The sequence below is a fragment of the Limanda limanda genome, chromosome 9 (genome assembly GCF_963576545.1).
Source record: "Limanda limanda chromosome 9, fLimLim1.1, whole genome shotgun sequence".
NCBI lineage: Eukaryota > Metazoa > Chordata > Actinopteri > Pleuronectiformes > Pleuronectidae > Limanda > Limanda limanda.
The window spans coordinates 19,362,676-19,390,604 of NC_083644.1; the positions used below are offsets into that span (position 1 = coordinate 19,362,676).

Below are 27,929 nucleotides of genomic sequence, written 5' to 3' on the forward strand. Positions count from 1 at the left end.
CATTATGTGATTCTGTGTAGCAGCAAAACAAAGAGCAAGCTACAGTTCCACCTCATTACCAATTTTGTGAAACATTTCCTTGTGCCTCCATCATCAGTGTTTCTGGATGGTAATGAAAACAAGCCACTGTTGCAGCAGATGTTGTCTATTTATGAAACTGTAAAATACATTTTGGATTAGTCTGCAGAACAGGGGAGCAGTTACAGGATTTATCGGGTCTTGGCATAGATCTTGAAGGGGTACGGTGTACGTGTGGCTCCAGTGATTCCCTCCGTCCTCAGCTCATCTCCTTCCAGAGTGGAAAAACGAAACTTCTGAAACAAATTGACGAAGAACAAGAACAGCTCCGTTCTCGCAAGGCCTTCTCCCAGACAGGCCCGCTTTCCTGGGAAAGACAAGCGCAACTCTCATCATCTACCCACAGTATGCAGCCAGCATCACTCTGTTCCTTCACCACTTTAAAGTTCAGCGTGTAGGATTTAGCAGCATCTAGTGGTGGGCTTTCAAATTGCAACAATCTAAGGACTCCTTCCATTACATGTGAACCTACAGTGGCCCTCAGGTTTGGTTTGATCATTCTGCGCTTCCATGTAAATATGGTTCAACTGCTCCTTTATTAAACATGAAGGACATTTACTGATTAAAGTTTCCAACCTGCAGAGAAAGGTAAAAACGCTTCCCTCCTCACAAATTTTCCCTCAGCATCCAGGAAGTGTCCGGGGTTGAAGGTGTCTGGAGTTTCCCACTCAGTCTTGTCAAACAGCACCGAGGTCAGGTTGGGCATCACAGAGGTTCCCTGCACAAAACATGAACCTGAACAATCAACTGTTGTAATTTGTATAGATTTAATACGTCTTCATCACAAGGTCTCTGCTGAAAGGATTGTCATAGGCAGACCTTTAACTTATATGGGTATAGTATATGTGTTTGTGACCTAAAGGAATCTTCAGTTATCGTCAATGTTTGATGTTATTATCTTGTCAGTTGAATGTCTTCAGTCAATACTGGTCAACACACACTCTAAATAGCAACTGAGTACATATACTCAAGTACTGTATTTTAGTATAGTTTTGTGTATAGTAGAATGTACTTTCGCATTTAAAATCTTGTTTTCCTGTACACTTCTACACTAATTATTACATTTACATCTCAGATAATGTGAGCTTAAAGAATCTTAGAAGATTAAAATATGTTTAAAAAGATACAAAAGTTAGTCCTAAACAGTATAAATATCAACAAATTTCAGGAAAATGGAATTTGTGGAGTAGAAGGACATTTTCTCATATTTGCTCTCACATGCATCATCCTGCAGGAGACTTGTGACTCTTTGTAGGGGCCAAAGCTACTGGACTAAATAGCACAGTTTCCAACTAGTTCCAATTCTAGCAGCTAGAACAGTTAATTCTTATTTACATGCTGATATTTTGATATTTTACTTTCATGCTGCAAGTGTAATTTGGTGATACTTTTGTTTAGTAGGAGTTTAAATTCCGGACTTTGTAGTTACTGTGTGTTACAAGTAGATGCACCTTAGGTATGAAGTAACCACCCAGTGTTGTATCCTTGGCAGCTACTCTGAGTCCATTCAGAGGAACAATGTTTCCCATCCTCTGGATCTCATGGATGACAGCGTCAGTATAGGGCATGTTGGGCCGGTCGGCCATAGTGGGCTGACGGCTCCGTCCGATCACTCCGTTTATCTCTGCCTGGACTTTTTCTACGTTGTGAAGGAAAAGAGTTTTAATCTATTAGGTCTTTGAGCTGCCACTGTAGGGATCATGAACTGAGGTCCCACCTTGGATATGAGGGTTCTTGATGAGGTAGATCAGGCCCCACTGCAGGGTCTTTGAGGTGGTTTCGCTGCCGGCCATGAACAGATCCAGACAACACAGAGCCAGGTTTCCTTCCTCAAAGCCCTGTTCACTGCGTCTGTTATGCTGTCAGACAAATTGGAGGCAGAACACATATACACTTAGTTCATGAAAACTGCTCTGTCCCTGTTCATGCACGTAACGGTACAGGCTATGTCAAGAATGTGAGCACAGTACTTTCTCTTCTATGAGGAAGGTGTCGATGTAATCTCGAGGGTCGCTGGGGTTCAGATCTAGCTTGTGCCTTTCTATCTCTCTCCTGATAGATGCCACCAGAGATTTGGAGTTGCTGAAGATGCCGTTGTGAGGCCCGGGCAGGTGTTTCATCAGAGCAGGGCACGCATCATAAAGCTGTTTAGAGAAGAAACAAGGGACATGTTTTTTATCCACTGGAAGGTAAAGATCTCACTCAAGCTTTAAATATTTTCTGCTGAATAATTTCAAATGACAAATCTGCGAGTGTCTGTGTTGCTGTGGCGTCTTACTAGAGCCCATATGGAGCCTTCCAAGTAGGCAATCACAGCCAGATCCTTCAGCATGCTCTGAAAGTTGTGATCGCTGTAGTCAAACCGTCTCCCAAACACTATCTGACAGATGATGTTGGCTACAGCGCTGTTTAAGACCGGCACAGGGTCGAACAGCTTACCTGAACAGAAGAAATGTCTTCAGTCTATCTATGTACAGTGGTGGGACGTTATTAAGAACATGTACTTCATTATTGTACTTCTATTTTTCTGCTTTCTATGTATCGCTACTTTACTTAAGTAGATTCATTTTACTTGTACTTTTCACTTTTCACAACATATATCAGCCAATACCTGTACCTCTTACTCCCCTAGACACCTTTTTACAATGCATTGCATTACATGTTTATTTTTTTATGTTTTAGTTATCATTAAGGAGATTGGAATTTATCCGCTGATCCAATCAGACAGGTAATATTTGACCCCACCTCCTTCAATGAAAGCTGCAGCGATGCCATAATAATGAAGTAGACTGTAGGAAAAAAGCTACACTCTGCAAGTACTTTTATATTTTATAATTTGTGCCTGTCCTGTTGTTTGTGCTAACCTTTCTCCTTCTCCATCTCCTCATGCAGATGTTGGCTCTCTTCACAGATGCTCTGCTCTGTGGAGCTCTTGGCCAGACCAAAGGTACGTAGCATGGCCATGGCGAAGCGTCGCTGTCTCCTCCACACTTTCCCGTTACTGAAGAAAAGACCTGCTGAGACACAAAGAAAAGAGTGCCCTAGTATTAAGAGCTCAGCAGGAGATACGCCGGAAGTTTCATCACGACATTTACCGGAGCTCATGTCTGAAAACAGCTATAGTGTTGCTTTAATACTGACATACTTCATGTACATAATCCAGGTTTACCTGAGTTGCCTGAATAAATTCTGTTCACCATTGGGCTGTAGGGTCGATCCACAAAGTTGTCCGCCTGTGTCACTAAAGCTTCCTTCACCATCTTCCACCCAGACAGAAACACTGTTTTGTGTCTTCCCAGACGAATGCAGAACACATTCCCATAAACATCAGCGAGCTGTGGATGCAGAGGCAGAGAATAAGAGGCCTGTTGTCCAGAATGTGACTCTGGTAACATGCATTTCTCAGCACAATATATTGTTAAGCACTGTGACTCAATATCAACAGTTCTTTGGGGGCATTGATTTTATTAGTAAGCTTAAAAACTTTTTGCCACAAAATCTTTTGTGTTACTTTTCAGTAACTCCCCTATACTTGTGTGACTGAAGATTGAAATAGAGAATGATACATTAATTCCTCCTTTACGACTTGCTCAAGTTGCTCAAGTCAGAATCACCAAAAAACAACACTGAATTAAATGTCTTGATGTTCTCCTCTTACCTTGGTGAGGTAAATGTGAGGCTGTTTGGCTTCGATGCTGAAGACGTTTCCTAGAAGAGGGAGAGCTGGAGGTCCCGGGGGAAAGTTAGGAGGATCCTTTTTGTTCAGAAAGTACACGAGCAGCAGAGCAGTGATAGATACCAGCAGCAGTCCCCTCAGATCGAGCCCCAGAAAGAGAAGATACCCCCTCATCATGGAGCAGAGCAGGAGCACAGACGAGCAAATGACAAAAAATGCAATCCGCCTCCCTACCGCGCCCGTGTTAATCAATTGGGCTTTGATTCTGCGTTCTCCGTGGGTTGTTGAAAGCTCCGTTCAATGTAGGAGCTCTGTCCGTCTCTGTCTGTCTGCCTGTGTGCTGTTAGTGGATGGGCAGATGTGGAAATTTAATCATGTGGGGGGAAAAATCGGGGAAATTCAAACTCCAGGAGAACAGCAGGAAAATCAAAAGTATGGGATGCATATTTTATCATTTATATCATGTATAATATGTCATTTATATCGTTGAAAAACGATTTCCAGTGTGTTTTCTGGCGCGATACGCTCGCAGTGAGCATGAAAAAATAAACCAGACGCCAAATCCCTTGCGGCAGAGGGCGATCCGCCTTCGACTGTTTGATGTGAACAGCCCAATTGATTAACATGGGGCCGAAAAGGAGGCGGACAGCTGTTCTTGGGGCTTCCACGTCCGGTGTGAACCCGGCGTTAAAGCTGGCGCATGGTTCTACAACCGCGGCTGCGGCTTTTCACGCAGTTGTGTCGACGGACTAGTTTGAATTTATGGTTCTCCAAGGTTTGCGCGTGTTGCAAAGCAATTCACTGCCAGAACACTAAGTGGAGTAACGTTTTTATGTCGAAGACGACCTAAGGGACGCCTTATTTGTGTGTGGTAGTCATCGTCGGCTGTTTATTTTCATCGCCACTGCTGCTCCTCATAGCCTTTTTCTGGCGGACAAATTTGTCCCATGTCTTCCTCCACAGCTTCGTACACTCGTCGACCTGCAAACCAACGTTAGTCGAGATCTCCTTCCAGGAATTGTAGGCAATCTGCGCGTCCTTGTATTCCGTCAATGACGGGTTATACAAGTGGATATACTTTTGGATCTCTTCTGCCAAACGCTCTTCTATTTGGTCCATATTCGTTCTTCTAAACCGCCCTTGGTTTCTGCCGGTATTATGGGGCATGAAACCGGAAATGAGACTCCGGAAAGGATGTAGTTAGCAGACCTTTCACAGCCTTGCGGGCTGCGTGAGGCTTGCGAAGCTCTGTCGCATAGTTACAAAAATTGGGCCACGCACGCAAGCACGCAAGAAGGGGTACGAAAGCACGCAAGGACATGCAAGCGCAAGAGCGCCTTGCGTGTCCTTGCGTGTCTCTGAAAACGCAGAAGCATGCGCCGGCCCTTTAGAGATGGGCTGGTGCTCTGCTGACTCACAGCTCATGTATAGATACAGTTTAATGACCAGTGAGAGAGAACAATCATATTTTGCACACAAAATATTTCATATTTCAAGAATATTAGTTGATTTATAATAATAATAATAATAATTCATGGATCTTGATGAGCTTTGGTAGACCGTTGAGGATACTGTAACTGACTTCTCTAGTGTTAAGTCGTTTTGGACATGACCTGCGGGTAAAATCTGGAGAAATTGGCTTTACCCAGAGTTTGTCTTTCACTCATGCACAACACAGCAGCGTTCACAACAGCAACAAATCCTCTGTATCATTCAAGCGAGAGGTGGAGCAGAAGGGTGCAGCAGACCAAGGCAGGAAGTGACGTATTAACTCTGCTCACCACAAACTCTCTTGACATCACTGCGGTCTTTTCTACGTATTTGAAACTGCTTTTTCACCTGGAGATATTTGTTTTCTTTTTTTCATTCATGTGTCTGTTGTGCGTCATCAACCCCTGCTGTGTTCACACATTGGATTCTGTTGGATTTCTACTGACTATCAGTGACATGAACCAATAAATTATCAAATAATTTATTTTTCATTTAATTTAATTCATTTATTTCACCTTGTCAGTCTATTATAAATTGATGATTTCATTAATCAAAAAAGCAAACACATTTTAAACTGAAACTATCAACAAATCATTAAACATTTACAATTCACTAACTCCATCACACAGAATTAAATGAACAGGCAGAGAGACTAAGCAGGTCTTCAGTACATGATCATACAACAGTGAAAGCATCAGAATGAGCTGTCTCTTCTTTGATTTGCTTGTGACTTGTCCTGCTACGCGTTGATTCAGTGGAAAACAGTTCAGTGAGATGTCGCCTAATTCAGCGAACCTTGGCATGAACCTTGAAGGGGTGCGGCACTCGAGTCGTTCCAGTAACTCCTTCTGTACTCAGCTCGACTCCATCAGGAGCCGTGAAAGAGAACTTCTGCAGTAAACCTACCAAAAACAGAAACAGCTCCATCTTGGCCAGGCCCTCTCCAAGACACACACGTTTCCCTGAAGCGACACACACACACACACACACACACACACACACACACACACACACACACACACAAACACGTGTAACAGCAAAAGATGTATATTCTGGGTCATGTTTAAAATGGAGGTTAATCTGCATGGTTTACCTGCAGAGAAAGGCAGGTGAGCTTCTTTCCTCACAAACTTTCCCTCAGCATCCAGGAAGTGTCCGGGGTTGAACGTGTTCGGGGTTTCCCACTCATCTTTGTCAAACTGCACCGAGGTCAGCATGGGCATTATGGACACACCCTAAAAAACACGATTCATAGGTTAACACCAAGCAATGCTGCAACAACTACACTCACATATTTCTTTACTCTTTCTTATATAGAGATGTAATGTTCTGACTTTAAATGACAATATACCTTAGGTATGAAGTAACCACCCAGTGTTGTGTTCTTAGCAGCTACTCTGAGTCCATTCAGAGGAATAATGTTTCCCATCCTATGGATCTCATGGATGACAGCGTCAGTGTAGGGCATGTTGGGTCTGTCGGCCATAGTGGGCTGACGGCTCTGTCCGATCACTCCGTCTATCTCTGCCTGGACCTTTTCTTGAAATTCAACAAATGAATGGTTTTAGCTTATGGCAAGGGGGAAATATAAAAAACTGTATGCCTTGGTCAGCCATCAAACATCATGTCTGTTAGATTGCCACTGACACACACATATATATATAAGGTACTGCTAATCCATTTGTTTTTTTGTTGCATCTGATTCATGAAGTGTTCTTCTTTGGAGAAAATAATTTATCTGAACTGTTTAATCCCCTTGGGTCTTGATTTAGTTTTTGAGCCATATTAATAGTTCCTATCATTCAACAACGCTTTAAAGATGGCAATGTTGATAGTAGATTAGTCCACTGCTTTGGTCCAGACCATAGACTGTAAGATGGACGACATGATGGCTACCAAAAAGTGGATGGCAGCAGTATAAGGACATAAATTCTGCCTCCTCCATGTTAAAAGATGAGACGTAATCCAAACTAAAATTAATGTTGGGACATGGTATTTGTGAACTACAGTTAGGCCTACATATGTCGTCAAAGCCTGAGCACATTTTTCTTTGTTCTTGAGACAAACCAGAGCAGCCAGAACTCAGTCTCCCAGGGTGCTTCAACTTCACATATAAGTGTGAAACACTGACCGGGGACACAAGTTTCCCGTTATCAAAATAGTAGCCTGCCGCCATTTTGAAACCACACTCAGTCAAACAGACACACACACCCATACTCACATACACATCTGTATATAGTAAGTACACCTTAAGTAATTTGTGTTTTTATACTTTATTATCTTCTCAATAAATGTTTTTCTTTCACAAATGTTTTAATTAATGTGCATGAGTGTGAATCTTGCCAACCTCTACACTGTCAAGAGCTCTATATCCTTCAACTTTGATAACTGTCTTTATGGTAATTTTGGTTATAGTTATTAATTCCAAATTTGTAGTTAGTACTTTCATGGGACTTAAGGAATAAATTGACTATATTTTCCTTTCCTTTGAATGGTGATGCCGAGAGGTAACCTTAATTAATTAAATGTAGTATTTCATATTAATATTTTAATATTAATATTCAATATATTTTCGGATAACCACATTTATTGAATGCTGAAAGGCACACCATTTAAAGGTGTCACGTTTAATGTATCAATTGCAGAACATGAATGATCCCTTTCCAAAAACTTGTAGCATACTTCTTCTGGAATTTTAACCATGTTGTTAATATAGTGTTGCAATATATTGTAGTTTGTGTCATATATAATGTTTCGTAAAGTGTATAGTATATTTACCTAGTGTAAAGCTGAACAATCTGATAATTGCAGATTGTAGCCAAGTTAAGCCAACATTGTAATCAATGTTGTTGTTAGCATTTCCATAGTAACAGCGAGCTCCACAAATCAGCAAGGTTGCTATTACACTTCAGGATTGTGGGTCTTATCGTGCTTCTCCTTGACATTGCAAATAAAATGTTTTTATATTATAACGCAGTTGATATGTGAACTTGTGTCTTCTATAGGAGCATATAACATCGTTTCACATGCGTATAGCTTGTTATAAGTCTACCTTGGATTGTTACAATATTGTCTGGTAATCAAAATCTCCATTCAGAAAGTGAATGGGATTTTTTGACTTTGTAACCATGCTGTTGAGCTCTATAAAGATGGGCTGAAACATCATGATTGAAAGCTGTGATTGTCTTGAGATTGGTCTAGCGTGTGTATCTGCCTGACTTTGCTACTGCAGCTCTACCTCCTGGAATGCTACTGCAAAGACGTGCAAGAAGTGCAAGATGGCAACGTATCCAGGATATTTTTGCATCTTTTCTGGATAATAGGAGGAGGTAGAGATTTGTTGCCAATCTTGATACAGTCAATGGTCCATAACAACTCAACATGGATGGTTTCATTAAGTAATTATGATCATTATTCTCTTAAAATGTATTGTAAAGACTTTGTTTATCCTTTAACATTTCAAGTAGCAACAGTATCAGGTAAATATTTTAGTCTATCACCCTGGCATTTGAATTAATTAGCCAATGTTAGCATGTTAACAACCTAAACAAAGAAGTTGATCATATATCATTATTCCTGCATAACATGATCATGTTACCATGAACTTCTGTTTCCTTCCTATTTCACAGCTTTCCATGCATCTTTGCATGTGACCTACCTTGGATATCAGGGTTATTGATGAGATAAACCAAAGCCCACTGTAATGTGGTGGCAGTTGTCTCTGTTCCGGCCAGGAATAGATCCACAGAGCACATAATCAGATTATGGTCAGTGAAGCCCAGGTCGGTGTCTTTGTGCTGTTCAGAGAATGGATATAGTGGTGAATGATTTGCAGTTTGAGAGAGAGAGAGCTAAAACTCCACGTAAAACACATCTGGCCACGTACATTTTCTATTTAAATGAGGAAAGTGTCAATGTAGTCCCGGGGATTGCTGTGGTGCAGGTCCTTCTTGTGGCTCTGTATCTCCTGGTTCATGAAGTCTTGGAGGACAATATAGTGGCTGAATAATTTGTTGTGAGGACCTGGCAAGTAGGCCATCAAGTTGGGGAATAAACATATGTTTAATGTTTTATTTCTTTGTGATGTTTTATATCTGTTTTTATATGTATTATGGTTTTTTTACATCTTAAGCTTGTTCAGCACTTTGGTCAAAGTCAAGCCTCATCCATATCAGATCAGAAAGTACACGAGCAGCAGAGCAGCGATAGAGACAAGCAGCAGTCCCATCAGATCGAGTCACAGAAAGAGATGAAACCCCTCGTCATGGAGCAGAGGAGGAGCACAGACGAGCAAATGTCTGAGTAGGATCACATTTGTTCCCTGTTAGAGATTGGCTGGTGCTCTGCTGACTCACAGCTCATGTAAAGATACAGTTTAATGACCAGTGAGAGACAACAATCTGCATGAGGATGATTCTCAGATTGTGGACCTTCACATGACGAGCAACAAGGAGGTTATGTTTTGACCTTTGTCAGTTGAATTGTTTGTTGGTTTTTAAGCAGGATCACATACAAAAAACTTGGAAGGAGGAAACATCGGCCAAGGAAAAGCCCATTAAAGTCTGGTGTGGATCCAGAGCAAATGCAGGATTTTTTATGGATATGGTGTCTTTCAAATATATAATAAGATTTCTCAAAGAATAAGTCATGGATCTTGATGAGAAAAATCAGACATTTTTAAGGGACTGATATGTTGCAGTGTGGCGCAGATCCAATTGATGATCAAATAATTTCATTTCATTTAATTAAATTCTTTTATTTAACCATGTCAGTTTATTATTAATTGATGAACAGGCAGAGAGACTAAGCAGATCTTCAATATATGATCATACAACAGTGAGAGCATCAGAATGAGCTGTCTCTTCTGTGATTTGCTTGTGTCTTGTCCTGTTACGCCTTGATACAGTGGAAAACAGTTCAGTGAGATGTCGCCTAATTCAGCGAACCTTGGCATGAACCTTGAAGGGGTGCGGCACTCGAGTCGTTCCAGTAACTCCTTCTGTACTCAGCTCGACTCCGTCAGGACCCGTGAAAGAGAACTTCTGCACTAAACCTACCAAAAACAGAAACAGCTCCATCTTGGCCAGGCCCTCTCCAAGACACACACGTTTCCCTGAAGCGAGACACACACACACACACACACACACACACACACACACACACACACACACACGTACACACATAAACACGTGTAAGAGCACAAGATGTATATTCTGGGTCATGTTTAAAATGGAGGTTAATCTGCATAGTTTACCTGCAGAGAAAGGCAGGTGAGCTTCTTTCTTCACAAACTTTCCCTCAGCATCCAGGAAGTGTCCGGGGTTGAACGTGTTCGGGGTTTCCCACTCATCTTTGTCAAACAGCACCGAGGTCAGCATGGGCATTATGGACACACCCTAAAAAACACGATTCATAGGTTAACACCAAGCAATGCTGCAACAACAACACACACATATTTAATTTCTCTTTCTTATATAGAGATGTAATGTTCTGACTTTAAATGACAATATACCTTAGGTATGAAGTAACCACCCAGTGTTGTGTCCTTGGTAGCTACTCTGAGTCCATTCAGAGGAACAATGTTTCCCATCCTCTGGATCTCATGGATGACAGCGTCAGTGTAGGGCATGTTGGGTCTGTCGGCCATAGTGGGCTGACGGCTCTGTCCGATCACTCCGTCTATCTCTGCCTGTACCTTTTCTTGAAATTCAACAAATTAATGGTTTTAGCTTATGGCAAGGGGGAAATATAAAAAACTGTATGCCTTGGTCGGCCATTAAACATCATGTCTGTTAGATTGCCACTGACACACACATATATATATAAGGTACTGCTAATCCATTTGTTTTTTTGTTGCATCTGATTCATGAAGTGTTCTTCTTTGGAGAAAATAATTTATCTGAACTGTTTAATCCCCTTGGGTCTTGATTTAGTTTTTGAGCCATATTAATAGTTCCTATCATTCAACAACGCTTTAAAGATGGCAATGTTGATAGTAGATTAGTCCACTGCTTTGGTCCAGACCATAGACTCTAAGATGGATGACATGATGGCTACCAAAAAGTGGATGGCAGCAGTATAAGGACATAAATTCTGCCTCCTCCATGTTAAAAGATGAGACGTAATCCAAACTAAAATTAATGTTGGGACATGGTATTTGTGAACTACAGTTAGGCCTACATATGTCGTCAAAGCCTGAGCACATTTTTCTTTGTTCTTGAGACAAACCAGAGCAGCCAGAACTCAGTCTCCCAGGGTGCTTCAACTTCACATATAAGTGTGAAACACTGATCGGGGACACAAGTTTCCCGTTATCAAAATAGTAGCCTGCCGCCATTTTGAAACCACACTCGGTCAAACAGACACACACACCCATACTCACATACACATCTGTATATAGTAAGTACACCTTAAGTAATTTGTGTTTTTATACTTTATTATCTTCTCAATAAATGTTTTTCTTTCACAAATGTTTTAATGAATGTTGCATGAGTGTGAATCTTGCCAACCTCTACACTGTCAAGAGCTCTATATCCTTCAACTTTGATAACTGTCTTTATGGTAATTTTGGTTATAGTTATTAATTTAATTGTTAATCAGAGTTCCAAATTTGTAGTTAGTACTTTCATGGGACTTAAGGAATAAATTGACTATCTTTTCCTTTCCTTTAAAGGGTGGTGCAGAGAGGTAACCTTCATTAATTAAATGTAGTATTTCATATTAATTTTTTCAATATTAATATTCAATATATTTTCGGATAACCACATTTATTGAATGCTGAACGCCACACCATTTAAAGGTGTCACGTTTAATGTATCAATTGCACAACATGAATGATCCCTTTCCAAAAACTTGTATCATACTTCTTCTGGAATTTGATCCATGTTGTTAATATAGTGTTGCAATATATTGTAGTTTGTGTCATATATAATGTTTCGTAAAGTGTATAGTATATTTACCTAGTGTAAAGCTGAACAATCTGATCATTGCAGATTGTAGCCAAGTTAAGCCAACATTGTAATCAATGTTGTTGTTAGCATTTCCATAGTAACAGCGAGCTCCACCAATCAGCAAGGTTGCTATTATACTTCAGGATTGTGGGTCTTGCAGTGCTTCTCCTTGACATTGCAAATAAAATGTTTTTATATTATAACGCAGTTGATATGTGAACTTGTGTCTTCTATAGGAGTATATAACATCGTTTCACATGCGTGTAGCTTGTTGTAAATCTACCTTGGATTGTTGCAATATTGTCTGGTAATCAAATTCTCCATTCAGAAAGTGAATGGGATTTTTTTACTTTTTAACCATGCTGTTGAGCTCTATAAAGAATGGCTGAAACATCATGATTGAAAGCTGTGATTGTCTTGAGATTGGTCGAGCATGTGTATCTGCCTGACTTTGCAACTGCAGCTCCACCTCCTGGAATGCTACTGCAAAGACGTGCAAGAAGTGCAAGATGGCAGCGTATGTATCCAGGATATTTTTGCATCTTTTCTGGATAATAGGAGGAGGTGGAGATTTGTTGCCAATCTTGATACAGTCTGAGGTCCATAACAACTCAACATTGATGGTTTCATTAAGTAATTATGATCATTATTCCCTTAAGATGTATTGTGAATACTTTGTTTATCCTTTAACATTTCAAGTAGCAACATTATCAGGTAAATATTTTAGTCTATATTTTAGGCATTTGAATTAATTAGCTACTGTTAGCATGTTAACAACCTAAACAAAGAAGTTGATCATATATCATTATTCCTGCATAACATGATCATGTTACCATGAACTTCTGTTTCCTTCCTATCTCACAGCTTTCCGTGCAGCTTTGCATGTGACCTACCTTGGATATCAGGGTTATTGATGAGATAAACCAAAGCCCACTGCAATGTGGTGGCAGTTGTCTCTGTTCCGGCCAGGAATAGATCCACAGAGCACATAATCAGATTATGGTCAGTGAAGCCCAGGTCGGTGTCTTTGTGCTGTTCAGAGAGTGGATATAGTGGTGAATGATTTTCAGTTTGAGTGAGAGAGAGCTCCTAAAACTCCACGTAAAACACATCTGGCCACGTACATTTTCCATTTCAATGAGGAAAGTGTCAATGTAGTCCCGGGGATTGCTGTGGTCCAGGTCCTTCTTGTGCCTCTGTAACTCCTGGTTCATGAAGTCGTGGAGGTCATTATAGTGGCTGAATAATTTGTTGTGAGGACCTGGCAAGTAGGCCATCAAGTTGGGGAATGATTCATACAGCTAAACGAAAGAAAACAGCACAGGGAAAAATTAACACGACGTAGGCCTCATGGTTATGGAGAATCGACCCCCTCAATTCCACCTGAGAGCATCCTCTCTGGTAATGATTGAACTAAATGTGTGTTATTGACTTACCAAACCCCATACGGAGCCCTCCAACCTTATAACCTCAGACAGATACCTCAGCATGGTCTGGAAGTTGTGGTCGCTGTACTCATAGCGTTTTCCCATCACCATCTGGCAAATGATGTTGGATACAGCGTTGTTGAAGAGGCCTGCTGTGCTGAAAGGTTCACCTGGAAGAGAGGAGTCCACGTTAGGACAATTCCTCATATGGGATTATGAGTTTATTGTATGCTGCATTTTAACCACCTTTCTCGTTCTCCATCTCCTCCTGCAGGTATCGGATTTCCTCACAGATGCTCTGCTCCAAGAGACTTTTGCCCAGGCCAAATGTGCGTAAGGTGGACAAAGCAAAACGTCGCTGTTTCTTCCATGTTTCACCATTACTCATGAACAGACCACCTACACACAAGCATGCAGAGGAATAAAAGAGTGATCAACTTGCAGGAAGTCACTTCTGTTCTGCACTTGACAAGAGAAAGAGAGGGATGTTTTCACCTGAGCCGCCTTTGTATATCCTGTCAAACATCGGACTGTGTGGTCGGTCCACAAAGTTCTCAGCTTGTGTCACTATGGCTTCCTTCAACATCTTATACCCAGTCACAAACACCATCTTTTCCCCCCCGAGGCGGACACTGAACACGTTCCCGTAGACATCAGCCAGCTGCCGACATGAGAGAGGAAGATTCAGTGCAGCCAAGAATTTTTTTAACTACTTAAGTTATATACAATACCCACTAATGCACAATGACAACGTGTCAACTATCCTTCTCCATAAAAAGAACAGATTATCAGGTAAAGCATTGTTTAAGGTTTCATTCTCTTAAGGAATTTCTAAAAAGGAATCAGATAATACATTTTTCAAGTTATTCACCAAGTTATAAATTTTGTTATAAAGCACATATGCCACTTTCCTGATATAAACAATACAAATATTCAACTCAATAAATATATGTTCTATTAATTAAATTAAAACCAACCAAGTTTAAATGGGTAAGAATGGGTCTGTTTTAACAGATTTAATGATATTTATTAATAAATGAACACTTAAATAACTTAAAAGCTGTATAAGTTAAAAACTGTAATACTTACCTTGGTAAAATAATTTTGTGGATGTTTGCTGTCCATACTGAAGAAATTCCCCACAATGGGAAGACCAGGCGGTCCTGGAGGATAATTTGGTGGATTCCTGTGTTTGATGAAATCTGCCATTAAAATAAAAATAAACAGAAACAGAATCAACCCCTTAAGGTCGAAACTCAGCAAAAAATCATAAAGCCACATGGTTTCAAAAGCCAAAGCAGCAGCAGGAGGAAGGACTGTGTTTTCTCTCTTCTGACCAGTGTAAGATCAGTGTCCAACTTTTTAATTTGTTCAGTAATACAAACAAATCAATCAGTACAAAGTCTATGCAAAGGTGCTGACATTGTACTTGTGTAATCAGTAACAGATAACCCACGCCTACCTTTCCATCAACAAACCAGACCTTTATCAGGGTAGATGTGAGGAAACTTAAAGCAGTAGTACTATGCACAAACTTTGTTGAGTTTTCGTCACTGTGTGCAAAACATACAGTGTTTCAGTGTACTTATATACATATATTGAATGTGGACAGTAGTGTACACCAACAAGCTGTCATGGCATGGTGTAGAAATAGCATGTCACGGTCTGAGTGTTTGGTTGACAAGCCTATCCACTGCAGCATAGAAGACCAAACTGGAACTTTGTAGTGGTTTCCCCTAACAGCTGACCTGTTCATATTAAAATCACTCAGAGCATAGACACACTGCTCAAGACCGACTTATTCTCTCTGGCTTTCAATTCAATCTGAGTTTGAGACCTTGATTTTATTTGTTCTCGTACAATATTTGATTCTCAATTATTTATGATGTTTAATGTTTTATTTCTTTGTGTTTTTTTTATATCTGTTTTTAAATGTATTATTATGGTTTTTTTTACATTTTAAGCTTGTTCAGCACTTTGGTCAAAGGCAAGCCTCATCCATATCAGATCAGAAAGTACACGAGCAGCAGAGCAGTGATAGAGACGAGCAGCAGTCCCCTCAGATCGAGTCACAGAAAGAGATGAAACCCCTCGTCATGGAGCAGAGGAGGAGCACAGACCATCAAATGACTGAGTAGGATCACATTTGTTCCCTGTTAGAGATTGGCTGGTGCTCTGCTGACTCACAGCTCATGTAAAGATACAGTTTTTTTTTGTTTTTTTTTATATTTTTTTTATTGGTTTTTAACCGTTTTATAGAACAAACATTAGAAAAACAAAGCAGACAACAAAACAAACAAAACAACAAAAAAAGTCCCACCCCAAACTAACAATGAGCACTGCAATATATATCCTTACACATATATATACAAATATATATACATATATACATACATACATACACATATGCATCCATGTATACACAAACATACATACATACACAATCAGCAGGATGACAGGAGACAGGCAGGGGAATAGCGTGTATAAAATAAAAAGAAAATAAACAAAATAAAATTAAAAAAAAAAGCAGTCAGGCCTCCCCTTCCAGAATAAGATTATGAGTTATGTTTTCTGTAAGAAGGAATGCACCGGTTCCGAGATCCTCCAAAACTTGACTGATTTGTGATTGAGGTCATGAGTCAACTTCTCATTAGGAAAGAGAGCAGAAATCTGTGATATCCACATGTCGACTGTAGGGACCTGAGGAGTTGACCACCTCAGCAAAATACATTTTTTAGCCAAAAATAAAAGAATTATCAACAAAGAGTTAGTGTCCGCATCAAAGAGATTGTCTAGGGTATGACTAAGGAGACAGAAAGGAGGAGTCAGCAAAAATATTGTACCTGTGACCTCCTGAATTACAGAGTGTACCCCCTTCCAGAAAGTCTGTATAAGGTCGCATGACCAAAACAAATGAATAAATGTACCTTTATGTATTTTACATTTATAACATAGGTTAGAGGTGTCAGGGAACATTCTCTTTAGGCGAACAGGTGTGTAATAGGTTCTAATAATTTTTTTAAAGTTCTGTTCATGTATGGAGATTGAGGTGCATTTAGGGAAAACCCCACTACAGATCTTGTTCCAGTCTATAGGATTAAACGTCACCTCCAGGTCGCGCTCCAATTCCGGCTTCAGTCATAACCTGAAGATTCAAAATAAAGTACTGCAACATAAATTTTTGCTATCAGTTTTTTGGGAGACTTAGCCAGAATTATTGTGTTTTCCAACTCTGACAGTCCCATGCGAATCTTGCCTGTCCTCAGAAGGGACCCTATAAAGTGACGAATTTGGAGATATTATATTAGATAAAAGTCTTTGTGAGGAATATTAAAATCAGCCCTGATTTGCTCAAATGGTTTAACAGAGTTGGAGTCCAACAGGTCCATAAAGTTAGATAAGCCCTTAGATGCCCACTCCATCAGACCAATGCTCCTAATCTGTGCTGGTAAATCTGGATTCAGAGCCAGGGGAAATCGGAAAGAGAAGACAGGAGGAATATTCTGGTATTTCCTCACGTCTCGCCAGACTAGTAGTGTGTTATAAACAATTATGTTATTCTTGAGATGATTTAAATTATCTATATTATTGATGAATGGAAGGGAAGTAAGTTTTCTGGGATAACAAGATTGAGATTCAAGACCCAACCATAAGGAATCTTTCCTATTCAAAAACCACTCTGACATCATTTTAAGTTGTGCTGACCAATAGTATAGTTGTAGAGAAGGCAGGGACAAGCCTCCGAGATCCTTTGGCTTAGTAAGTGTAGAGAACTTAACTCTTGGATGTTTATTGTTCCAAATATAGCGAGATACATGAGAATTCAGAGACTCAGAGGTCAGATAGCACGGGAGATTTTGAAATAAATAGTTCAATCGAGGAAGAATATTCATTTTTATAGTGTTGATTCTCCCGAGGAAAGAAGTTGGTAGGGAGGCCCATTTTGTCAGATCATTCTTAAACCTTTGAATTCGAGGTGAGTAATTAGTTTCAAACAGATTATTTAAATCAGGGGCGACAAAGATACCTAAGTATTTAAAGCCCCTACTGGACACTTGGAAAGGAGATTGTATAGACATATCCTGGGGGATATCAAAGGGTGTAACAACCGACTGGAAGTTGATCTTATAACCCGACAGGGCACTGAATGTGGCTATAGATTTCAAAACTGCCGGAATTGATTTCTCAGGTTTATATATATATATAAAAGGACATCATCTGCAAATAAGGAAATAATGTGGTTTTCCTCACCCACCCAAATATATCAGGGTTAGTTCTGATGACCTCGGCCAGAGGTTCAATAAACAGTATAAACAGTAAAGGTGACAGGGGGCACCCCTGTCTGCAACCCCTGCGCACCGGGAAGCCATCAGACATCAAACCATTTGTATTAACTGTAGTTATTGGGTCTGTATAGAAGGTTTTAATCATGTTAATGAAATAGAGCCCAGGCCGAATTTTGATAACACCAGAAACAGAAAAGACCATTCAACCCGGTCGAAAGCCTTTTCGGCATCAAGGGAGACTATAAGTGTTGGATTTTTGTGTATGTTAAGATATTTAACACCGCTTGATCTGGGTTTATTATTTTCGGAAGGATGTTTTCCAATTCCGAGCCATTACCTTTGCCATAATTTTGTAGTCCACATTGAGGAGACTAATAGGCCTAAATGATGAACAATCTAAAGGGTTTTTATCTTTTTTTAGAAGTAAACTAATGGAAGCGTATCTCCAAGAGGGGGGCATGCCATCTCTCAAGATACTATTAACGGCAGGCATAAAAATTGTGCGGATCTCTGGCCAGAATTTCTTAAAAAATTCCAGTGGAAACCCGTCGGGGCCTGGACACTTCCCATTTGGCATAGACTGAATTGCAGCCCAGACCTCCTCTGGAGTGAATGCAACGTTTAGGCTGGAGCGATCCTCCTCCGCAATAGTAGGTAAAGGGACATTGTTCAAATATGAAGCAATGTCAGCCTTGTCAGCCTTATCTGTACTATACAGGGATTTATAAAAATCCCGGAAAGTACTATTGACAATCGTTGGATCATATGTGACATCCCCATTCTGTGTTCTTATCATATTAATTGAGCGATCATTATTTAGATTTTTCAGTTGGTGGGCCAGCAGGCGACTGGACTTATTGCCAAATTCATAATATTTCTGTTTAGTGTAAAGTAACAGTTTCTGAACATGGCGAATATGATCCAAGTTAAGTGCAGTCTTAACAGCGACTAGCGCCTTTAAGTTTGCTAGAGTAGGTGACTGTTTATGTATCTGCTCCAGCCTAGTCAATTATTTTTCAAGATTCTTTCTGTTTTCCTCTAAAACTTTTTTCTGATGAGAGCTGTAGGATATAAGGTAACCACGTAAAGTGGCTTTAGCTGCATCCCAGATCGTAGCAGAGGACACTGGAGAGCTTTTATTGTCGAGCCAGAATTGTGATAAGTTGTTCCGGACAAAAACGCAAAAAGAGTCACTATTAAAAAATGCATGTTGAATCTCCAAGTGGGAGTTCTAGGAATGTTAAATAATGGGTTAATGCATAGATGTACCGGAGCGTGGTCTGATAAGACAATAGAGTCTATACAGCAAGTCTGGACAGAGTGTAAAAAGTCTTTGGGAATATAAAAAATAGTCTAGCCTAGAATACGAGTTATGGGGATGTGAGTAAAACGTGTAGTCTCTCCTTTTAGGATTTAAATGTCGCCATATATCTATCAATCCGGTATCTGTGCATAAGTTTTTAAGGACAGCAGACGCTCTCGGGTTAGACTTGTTTGCAGAGGAGGATTTATCCAGAGAAATATTCATTATACAATTCAAATCACCGGCTAGGAAGCCCAAGCCCTTGCAGTGATGGTTAAACATCAAAATCATTTGCGACATAAACTGGGGTGAATCAATATTTGGTGCATAAATATTGAGAATAGTTATATGTTGTCCAAGAATCGAACCCTTAATCAAAATAAATCTCCCCTCTGAGTCCTTTTCTTCATGTTCCAAGATAAAGGGAAGGTTCTTATTTATAAGAATGGCTGTACCTTTCTTATTCTGTGAATGGGAGGAAAAGTAAACTTTGCCTACCCAGTACCTCTTAAGTTTCAAGTGTTCTGTATCAGATAGCCTGGTTTCCTGAAGTAATGCTATATCAGATTTTTGTTTTTTCAAATATGTTAAAATCTTCTTCCTTTTAATTACATGGCCCAGTCCCTGGACATTCCAAGTTATAAGTTTAAGTGAACTAGACATGAGAGCCACAAAGCCGGAAAGTGATTGAATAGCAGGTGCTGAGTGCGGGGGAATTAGTCAAAATGCAGGCAGTTGTATGAGAAAATAAACCTAGACTCCAATCATCCAACAAAAGGAAAATAAAACAAGAAAAATATAAACAGCAGCGCTTACCCTCCCCTATCCTGTCCCCAAACGACAGGAAGAAACTACCCCAAATTAAGTCACTGGGCATACTAAACCTAGTCCAAATCCTAGTTTAGCAGGTAGATCACAGTAACAACTAGGACACCAAAAACATTGTCCACACCCCAGGCTGAATAATATACAGCACTATGGGACACCCCAGAATAATGGGTTTCCAAGTTTTGCCTGGACCACAACGTTAGTGCAAAGTGTTCTTTGAATACAGACTACACACAGAGCTGATACGATAAGGATATATGAATTAACAAAACTAAATTAAAAGAGTGCAAGTGCTGTATTTGTTGCAAAAAGAGAGAAAAAAAAGGAAAAAAAGCACTGCAGTAGAGTATGAAATTACTCTAAATATAATACAAAATGAGAGTAAAATAAAAACACCTTATTCCCAAGGGAAAAAACTACGAGTCGATCAATCAGCTCCGTTGATATTAAACTATTCTGTCAAAGTTCATGTGGTGGTCACAGAAAAATACACAATATTCAGCGGGGGCTCCGTGTGCATGTAAAGTCTGTCCTTTTCCATTGTAACTGGTGACAACAGAGATGCAGAAGAAATTACCTAATTTAAGGGTATTCAGAAATGCGGCCGCAGACTCAGGGGTGTCGAAAAGGCGAATTTGCCCTTCATGGAGACACCGGAGGCTGGCTGGGTAGTTTGTTATGAAGAGCCAGCGCTTTCCCCATGGTGTCAAACTCTCGCCGCCTTCGCAGGACCTCCGCTGACAGATCGGGGTAGAACCGCAGCAAGGAGCCGCCATGGTGGATGTCGCGTTTCTTTAGCGCTGCTCTGAGCACAGCCTCTCTTTGGGAATATCGCAGAAACCGGACCAGGACGCTTCTCGGGGGCTTGCCCGGGGCCGGAGCGGGAGCCGGGGCCCGATGTGCGCGTTCAATCTCCAGCAGGGGGTAATCAGCAGGCAGGCCGATTAAAGTCGGTAATGTTGTCTGGAGAAAGTCCGCAAGCGGGATGTTGTCCTCCGTCTTTTCTGGAAGGTTGATAATTTTCAGATTATTGCGACGGCCACGGTTTTCTAGGTCGTCAATTTTCAGCAGCAGCTGCTTCACTGTTTTTTCCATGGCGGTTGTGCAGGTGTCCTGGGCACTGTGGCTGTCCTCCGTGGCAGAGACCCTCTCCTCGACCTCCTCCATGCGCTTTTCCAGGTCCACCGAAGCGACAGATACTTTTATTTCGTTCAGTGCACAGTCGATGGTGTCTAGGCGAGCACTGACTGATTCATCCATGTCGTTCACCCGGGAGGCCACAGACTTTATTTCGGCTAAGATCTGCTCCATAGTAGCTTGATCAGTTAGCGTTAGCTCTGAGACGTTAGCCTCACCTTGGTTGGCCTCACTCGGGACACACTGGACCGTTTGTCGAGTGGTTCACTTCTTAGCGGCAGGGCCCGACGGTGAAAAAATAGGAAAATCTTTATGGCGTTGCGGTTTGGGCTCGGGCATCGCTGGAGTACAATTCGACCGACGGTGCTGAGTTTATATGGAAAAAGTTATTAATTTGTTTGTAGCCTGGAGCGGAGAAAAGTCTCACGCCGGGTTTACACCGGAAGCCAAAGCGACGCGTAAGCGCAGCGCCATGCCTTAAATAACAGCTGACTCCCATCCACTCTCATGTTAATCCCTTGTGCCGGTCCCACAGGACGCTGAAGTGCAGCGCTGCGCCAAGGCTGCCTCGCGCCGTGCAGCGATCGTTTCGGCGTCGAGTCTATTTTTTGCGCTTGACGCGAGCGTATCGCTGCAGGAAACACACTGAAAAATGATTTTAAACGATATTGATGACATATTTTATATGATATAAATGATCAAATATGCATCCCATAGTTTGTATTCCCCTTCTGTTGTCCTGGAGTTTTAATTTTACCAATTTTACCGATCACATTATTAAATGTCCCCCTCTGCCCCCCCCCCCCCCCACTACAGCCACACAAGCAGTCATAAAGATAAAAAGAGAGAGGGGGGGGGGGCGGGAGTGTGTGTGTGTCTACGTACTCTCCCCGTAGGCTTGAGTGGAGAATACGTAATTTACCCTCGACACCCGACATTGAACGGAGCAAACAGCGGAGAAGTTCTTGAAGAAGGATGACATTAAATGAATAATTGATATGGAGAAGTACAGTGAGCTGTATGATCCTCCGCACATGTTATATAAAGACAACATTAAAAAGGACAAATGCTGGGACGCTGTTGCAGTTAATGACAAATATCAGCAGTATGTGTGATCACGGAGAGGAATCGCAGGATGACCGCCGCGGAGAAAAGCGTGTTTAATGTGACCAGCCTGGCGCCTGCGCACTAGGGATCTACGCGGCGCTTACGCGACGCTTCAGCGTCCTGTGTGTTCAGCCAAGCGCCGGCGAGCCCGGCGTCAAGCGTCCATCTTGATCCGGATCCGGATCCGTAAAGATACAGTTTAATGACCAGTGAGAGACAACAATCTGCATGAGGATGAGTCTCAGATTGTGGACCTTCACATGGCGAGCAACAAGGAGGTTATGTTTTTACCTTTGTCAGTTGAATTGTTTGTTGGTTTTTAAGCAGGATCACATACAAACAACTGCACAGATTTCCTCAAAACTTGGAAGGAGGAAACATCAGCTAAGGAAAAGCCCATTCAAGTCTGGTGTGGATCCAGAGCAAATGCAGGATTTTTATGGATATGGTGTCTTTCAAATACATAATAAGATTTCTCAAAGAATAAGTCATGGATCTTGATGAGAAAAATCAGACATTTTTAAGGGACTGATATGTTGCAGTGTGGCACAGATCCAATTAATGATCACATAATTTAATTAAATTCATTTATTTAACCATGTCAGTTTATTATTAATGGATGATTTCCTTAATTAAACAAAAGCAAACATATTTTAAACTGAAACTATCAACACATCATTAAACATTTACAATTCACTAACTTCATCACACAGAGTTAAATGAACAGGCAGAGAGACTAAGCAGGTCTTCAGTACATGATCATACAACAGTGAAAGCATCAGAATGAGCTGTCTCTTCTGTGATTTGCTTGTGTCTTGTCCTGTTGTGCCTTGATTCAGTGGAAAACAGTTCAGTGAGATGTCGCCTAATTCAGCGAACCTTGGCATGAACCTTGAAGGGGTGCGGCACTCGAGTTGCTCCAGTAACTCCTTCTGTACTCAGCTCGACTCCATCAGGAGCCGTGAAAGAGAACTTCTGCACTAAACCTACCAAAAACAGAAACAGCTCCATCTTGGCCAGGCCCTCTCCAAGACACACACGTTTCCCTGAAGTGACACACACACACACAGACACACACACACACACACACACACACACACACACCAACACACACATACGTGTAAGAGCACAAGATGTATATTCTGGGTCATGTTTAAAATGGAGGTTAATCTGCATAGTTTACCTGCAGAGAAAGGCAGGTGAGCTTCTTTCCTCACAAACTTTCCCTCAGCATCCAGGAAGTGTCCGGGGTTGAACGTGTTCGGGGTTTCCCACTCATCTTTGTCAAACAGCACCGAGGTCAGCATGGGCATTATGGACACACCCTAAAAAACACGATTCATAGGTTAACACCAAGCAATGCTGCAACAACTACACTCACATATTTCTTTACTCTTTCTTATATAGAGATGTAATGTTCTGACTTTAAATGACAATATACCTTAGGTATGAAGTAACCACCCAGTGTTGTGTCCTTGGCAGCTACTCTGAGTCCATTCAGAGGAACAATGTTTCCCATCCTCTGGATCTCATGGATGACAGCGTCAGTGTAGGGCATGTTGGGTCTGTCGGCCATAGTGGGCTGACGGCTCTGTCCGATCACTCCGTCTATCTCTGCCTGGACCTTTACTTGATATTCAACAAATTAATGGTTTAAGCTTATGGCAAGGGGGAAATATAAAAAACTGTATGCCTCGGTCGGCCATCAAACATCATGATCCTGTCTTCATGTTTTTTAGATTGACTCACAAATATATATATATATATAAGCTACCGCTAATCCATTTTATTTTTTCGTTACATCTGATTCATGAAGTGTTCTTCTTTGGAGAAAATCATTTATCTGAACTGTTTAATCCCCTTGGGTCTTGATTTAGTTTTGGAAAAATAAAATAAGCCATATAAAAAGTTCCTATCATTCAACACCGCTTTAAAATGGTAATGTTGATAAGTAAATTAGTCCACTGCTTTGGTCCAGACCATAGACTGTAAGATGGATGACATGATGACTATGTAATATTAATAATTTTAATATTACTATTCAATATCTTATCTGATAACCACATTTATTGAATGCCGAAAGGCGCACCATTTAAAGGTGTCACGTTTAATGTATCAATTGCACAACATGAATGATCCCTTTCCAAAAACTTGTAGCGTACTTCTTCTGGAATTTTAACCATGTTGTTAATATAGTGTTGCAATATATTGTAGTTTGTGTCAAATATAATGTTTCGTATAGTGTATAGTATATTAACCTAGTGTAAAGCAGAACGATCTGATTTGAACATTTCAGATTGTAGCCAAGTTAAGCCAAGATTGTATTCGTTGTTGTTGTTAGCATTTCCATAGTAACAGCGAGCTCCACCAATAAGCAAGGTTGCTTTTACACTTATTTTTATAAAAACGCAGTTGATATATGAACTTGTGTCTTCTATAGGAGCATATAACATCATTTCACATGCTTGTAGCTTGTTGTAAGTCTACCTTGGAAGGTTACAATATTGTCTGGTAATCAAAATCTCCATTCAGAAAGTGAACAGGATTTGTTACTTTGTAACCATGCTGTTGAGCTCTATAAAGATGGGCTGAGACATCATGATTGAAAGCTGTGATTGTCTTGAGATTGGTCGAGCGTGTGTATCTGCCTGACTTTGCTACTGTGACTCCACCTCCTGGAATGCTCCTGCAAAGACTCCAGAAGTGCATGATGACAGCGTATGTATCCAGGATATTTTTGCATCTTTTCTGGATAATAGGAGGAGGTGGAGATTCGTTGTCCATCTTGATACAGTCTATGGTCCATAACAACTCAACATGGATGGATTCATTTTGTACTCATGTTCACTATTCCTGATAGGATGTATTCTAAAGACTTTGTTTATCCTTTAACATTTCAAGTAGCAACATTATCAGGTAAATATTTCAGTATATCACCCTGGCATTTGAATTAATTAGCAAATGTTAGCATGTTAACAACCTAAACAAAGAATTGTGTCTATGAGTGGGTCCGTATGCTGATGTTTGTATTAACAAGTATTAGCAAGTGACTACGTATGGATAGATGCAAACTTCTGTTTCCTTCCTATTTCACAGCTTTCTATGCAGCTTTGCATGTGACCTACCTTGGATCTCAGGGTTATTGATGAGATAAACCAAAGCCCACTGCAATGTGGTGGCAGTTGTCTCTGTTCCGGCCACGAACAGATCCAGAGAGCACATAATCAGATTATGGTCAGTGAAGCCCAGGTCGGTGTCTTTGTGCTGTTCAGAGAGTGGATATAGTGGTGAATGATTTGCAGTTTGAGAGAGAGAGAGCTAAAACTCCTCGTAAAACACATCTGGTCACGTACATTTTCCATTTCAATGAGGAAAGTGTCAATGTAGTCCCGGGGATTGCTGTGGTCCAGGTCCTTCTTGTGACTTTGTAACTCCTGGTTAAGGAAGTCTTGGAGGACAATATAGTGGCTGAATATTTTGTTGTGAGGACCTGGCAAGTAGTTCATCACGTTGGGGAACGATTCATACAGCTACACGTAAGAAAACAACAGAGGGAAGAAAGTTAACATTTTTCTTTCAACTTTTAAATTTTGACCAGAGACGTAGGCCTCATGGTTACGGAGAATCGACCACCTCAATTCCACCTGAGAGCATCCTCTCTGGCAATGATTGAACTTAATGTGTGTTATTGACTCACCGAAGCCCATATGGTGCCCTCAAGCCTAATAACCTCTGACAGATACCTCAGCATGGTCTGGAAGTTGTGGTCGCTGTACTCATAGCGTTTTCCCATCACCATATGGCAAATGATGTTGGATACAGCGTTGTTGAAGAGGCCTGCTGTGTTGAAAGGTTCACCTGGAAGAGAGGAGTCCACGTTAGGACAATTCCTCATATGGGATTATGAGTTTATTGTATGCTGCATTTTAACCACCTTTCTCGTTCTCCATCTCCTCCTGCAGGTATCGGATCTCCTCACAGATGCTCTGCTCCATGAGACTTTTGCCCAGGCCAAATGTGCGTAAGGTGGACAAAGCAAAACGCCGCTGTTTCTTCCATGTTTCACCATTACTCATGAACAGACCACCTACACACAAGCATGCAGAGGAATAAAAGAGTGATCAACTTGCGGGAAGTCACTTCTGTTCTGTACTTGACAAGAGAAAGAGAGGGATGTTTTCACCTGAGCCGCCTTTGTATATCCTGTCAATCATCGGACTGTGTGGTCGGTCCACAAAGTTCTCAGCTTGTGTCACTATGGCTTCCTTCAACATCTTATACCCAGTCACAAACACCATCTTTTCCCCCCCGAGGCGGACACTGAACACATTCCCGTAGACATCAGCCAGCTGCCGACATGAGAGAGGAAGATTCAGGTGAGCTAAGTATTTTTTCTCTATATAAATTAAATACAATACCCACTAATGCACAATAAAAACGTGGCAACTATCCTTCAACATAACAAATAACACATTGTCAGGTAAAGCATTGTTTAAGGTTTCATTCTCTTAATGAATTTCTAAAAAGAGTACATTTTTCAAGTTATTTCACCAAGTTATACATGTTGTGTTAAAGCACATATGCCACTTTCCTGATAGAAACAATACGAATATTCAAGTGAATATATATATGTTCTTTTAATTAAATTAAAACCAACCAAGTTTAAATGTGTAAGAATGGGTCTGTTTTAACAGATTTAATGATATTTATTAATAAATGAACACTTAAATATCTTAAAAGCTGTATAAGTTAAAACCTGTCATATTTACCTTGGTAAAATAATTTTGTGGATGTTTGCTGTCCATACTGAAGAAATTCCCCACAATGGGAAGACCAGGCGGTCCTGGAGGATAATTTGGTGGATTCCTGTGTTTGATGAAATCTGTCATTAAAATAAAAATGAACAGAAACAGAATCAACCCCTTAAGGTCGAAACTCAGCAAAAAATCATAAAGCCACATGGTTTCAAAAGCCAAAGCAGCAGCAGGAGGAAGGACTGTGTTTTCCAATTCTTTCTCTTCTGAGCAGTGTAACAACAGTGTCTGACCTTTTATTTTGGTCAGTTACATAAACAAAACAATCAGTACAAAGTCTATACAAAGGTGCTGACATTGCACTTGTGTAATCAGTGACAGATAAACCTTTCCATCAACAAACCAGACCTTTATAAGGGTAGATGTGAGGAAACTTAAAGCAGTAGTACTGTGCACAAAATTAGTTGAGTTTTCGTCACTGTGTGCAAAATATACACAGTGTTTCAGTGTACTTATACATATATTGAATGTGGACAGTAGTGTATACCAACAAGCTGTCATGGCATGGTGTGGAAATGTCACTGTTTAGGACACGGTCTGAGTGTTTGGTTGCACGAGCCTGGCGCCACGGTTCCTGTTTTCCCACCAACTCACTTGCATACAACGAGCCAATCCACTGCAGCAGTAAAGACCAAACTGGAACTTTGCAGTGGTTTCCTCTAACAGCGGATCTGTTCGCATTAGAAGGAATGAACCATTAAGAGCATAGAAACCTTTAAATCATTGCTTAAGACCAGCCTCTTCTCTCTACCTTGCAATTCTAGCTGAGTATGAGACCTTGATTTCATTTGTTCTCATACAATATTTATTTGAGATTATTTATGATGTTTAT

General features: G+C 40.7%; 2 protein-coding genes across 2 annotated transcripts; both read right to left on the bottom strand.

Moving 5' to 3' along the window:
• Positions 1–194: 194 nt before the first annotated feature.
• On the bottom strand, positions 195–14,977 carry LOC133011194 (uncharacterized). The gene is made up of 21 exons (XM_061078897.1): positions 14,712–14,977; positions 14,124–14,283; positions 13,869–14,021; positions 13,632–13,792; positions 13,320–13,496; positions 13,089–13,227; positions 10,758–10,945; positions 10,500–10,641; positions 10,186–10,358; positions 8,904–9,042; positions 6,597–6,784; positions 6,339–6,480; positions 3,737–3,984; positions 3,248–3,413; positions 2,943–3,095; positions 2,357–2,517; positions 2,049–2,222; positions 1,796–1,937; positions 1,530–1,717; positions 655–796; positions 195–385 (listed from the first exon to the last, which is right to left on the bottom strand). Exons 1-21 carry the CDS (start codon positions 14,901–14,903, stop codon positions 210–212), a joined length of 3,504 nt encoding a protein of 1,167 aa, XP_060934880.1. The 5' UTR covers positions 14,904–14,977; the 3' UTR covers positions 195–209.
• A 7,879-nt stretch (positions 14,978–22,856) lies between these two features.
• On the bottom strand, positions 22,857–27,318 carry LOC133010322 (cytochrome P450 2J4-like). Its single transcript, XM_061077860.1, has 9 exons — positions 27,053–27,318; positions 26,467–26,632; positions 26,218–26,370; positions 25,981–26,141; positions 25,637–25,813; positions 25,409–25,547; positions 23,725–23,912; positions 23,467–23,608; positions 22,857–23,329 (listed from the first exon to the last, which is right to left on the bottom strand). Exons 1-9 carry the CDS (start codon positions 27,242–27,244, stop codon positions 23,154–23,156), a joined length of 1,494 nt encoding a protein of 497 aa, XP_060933843.1. The 5' UTR covers positions 27,245–27,318; the 3' UTR covers positions 22,857–23,153.
• Positions 27,319–27,929: the final 611 nt, after the last annotated feature.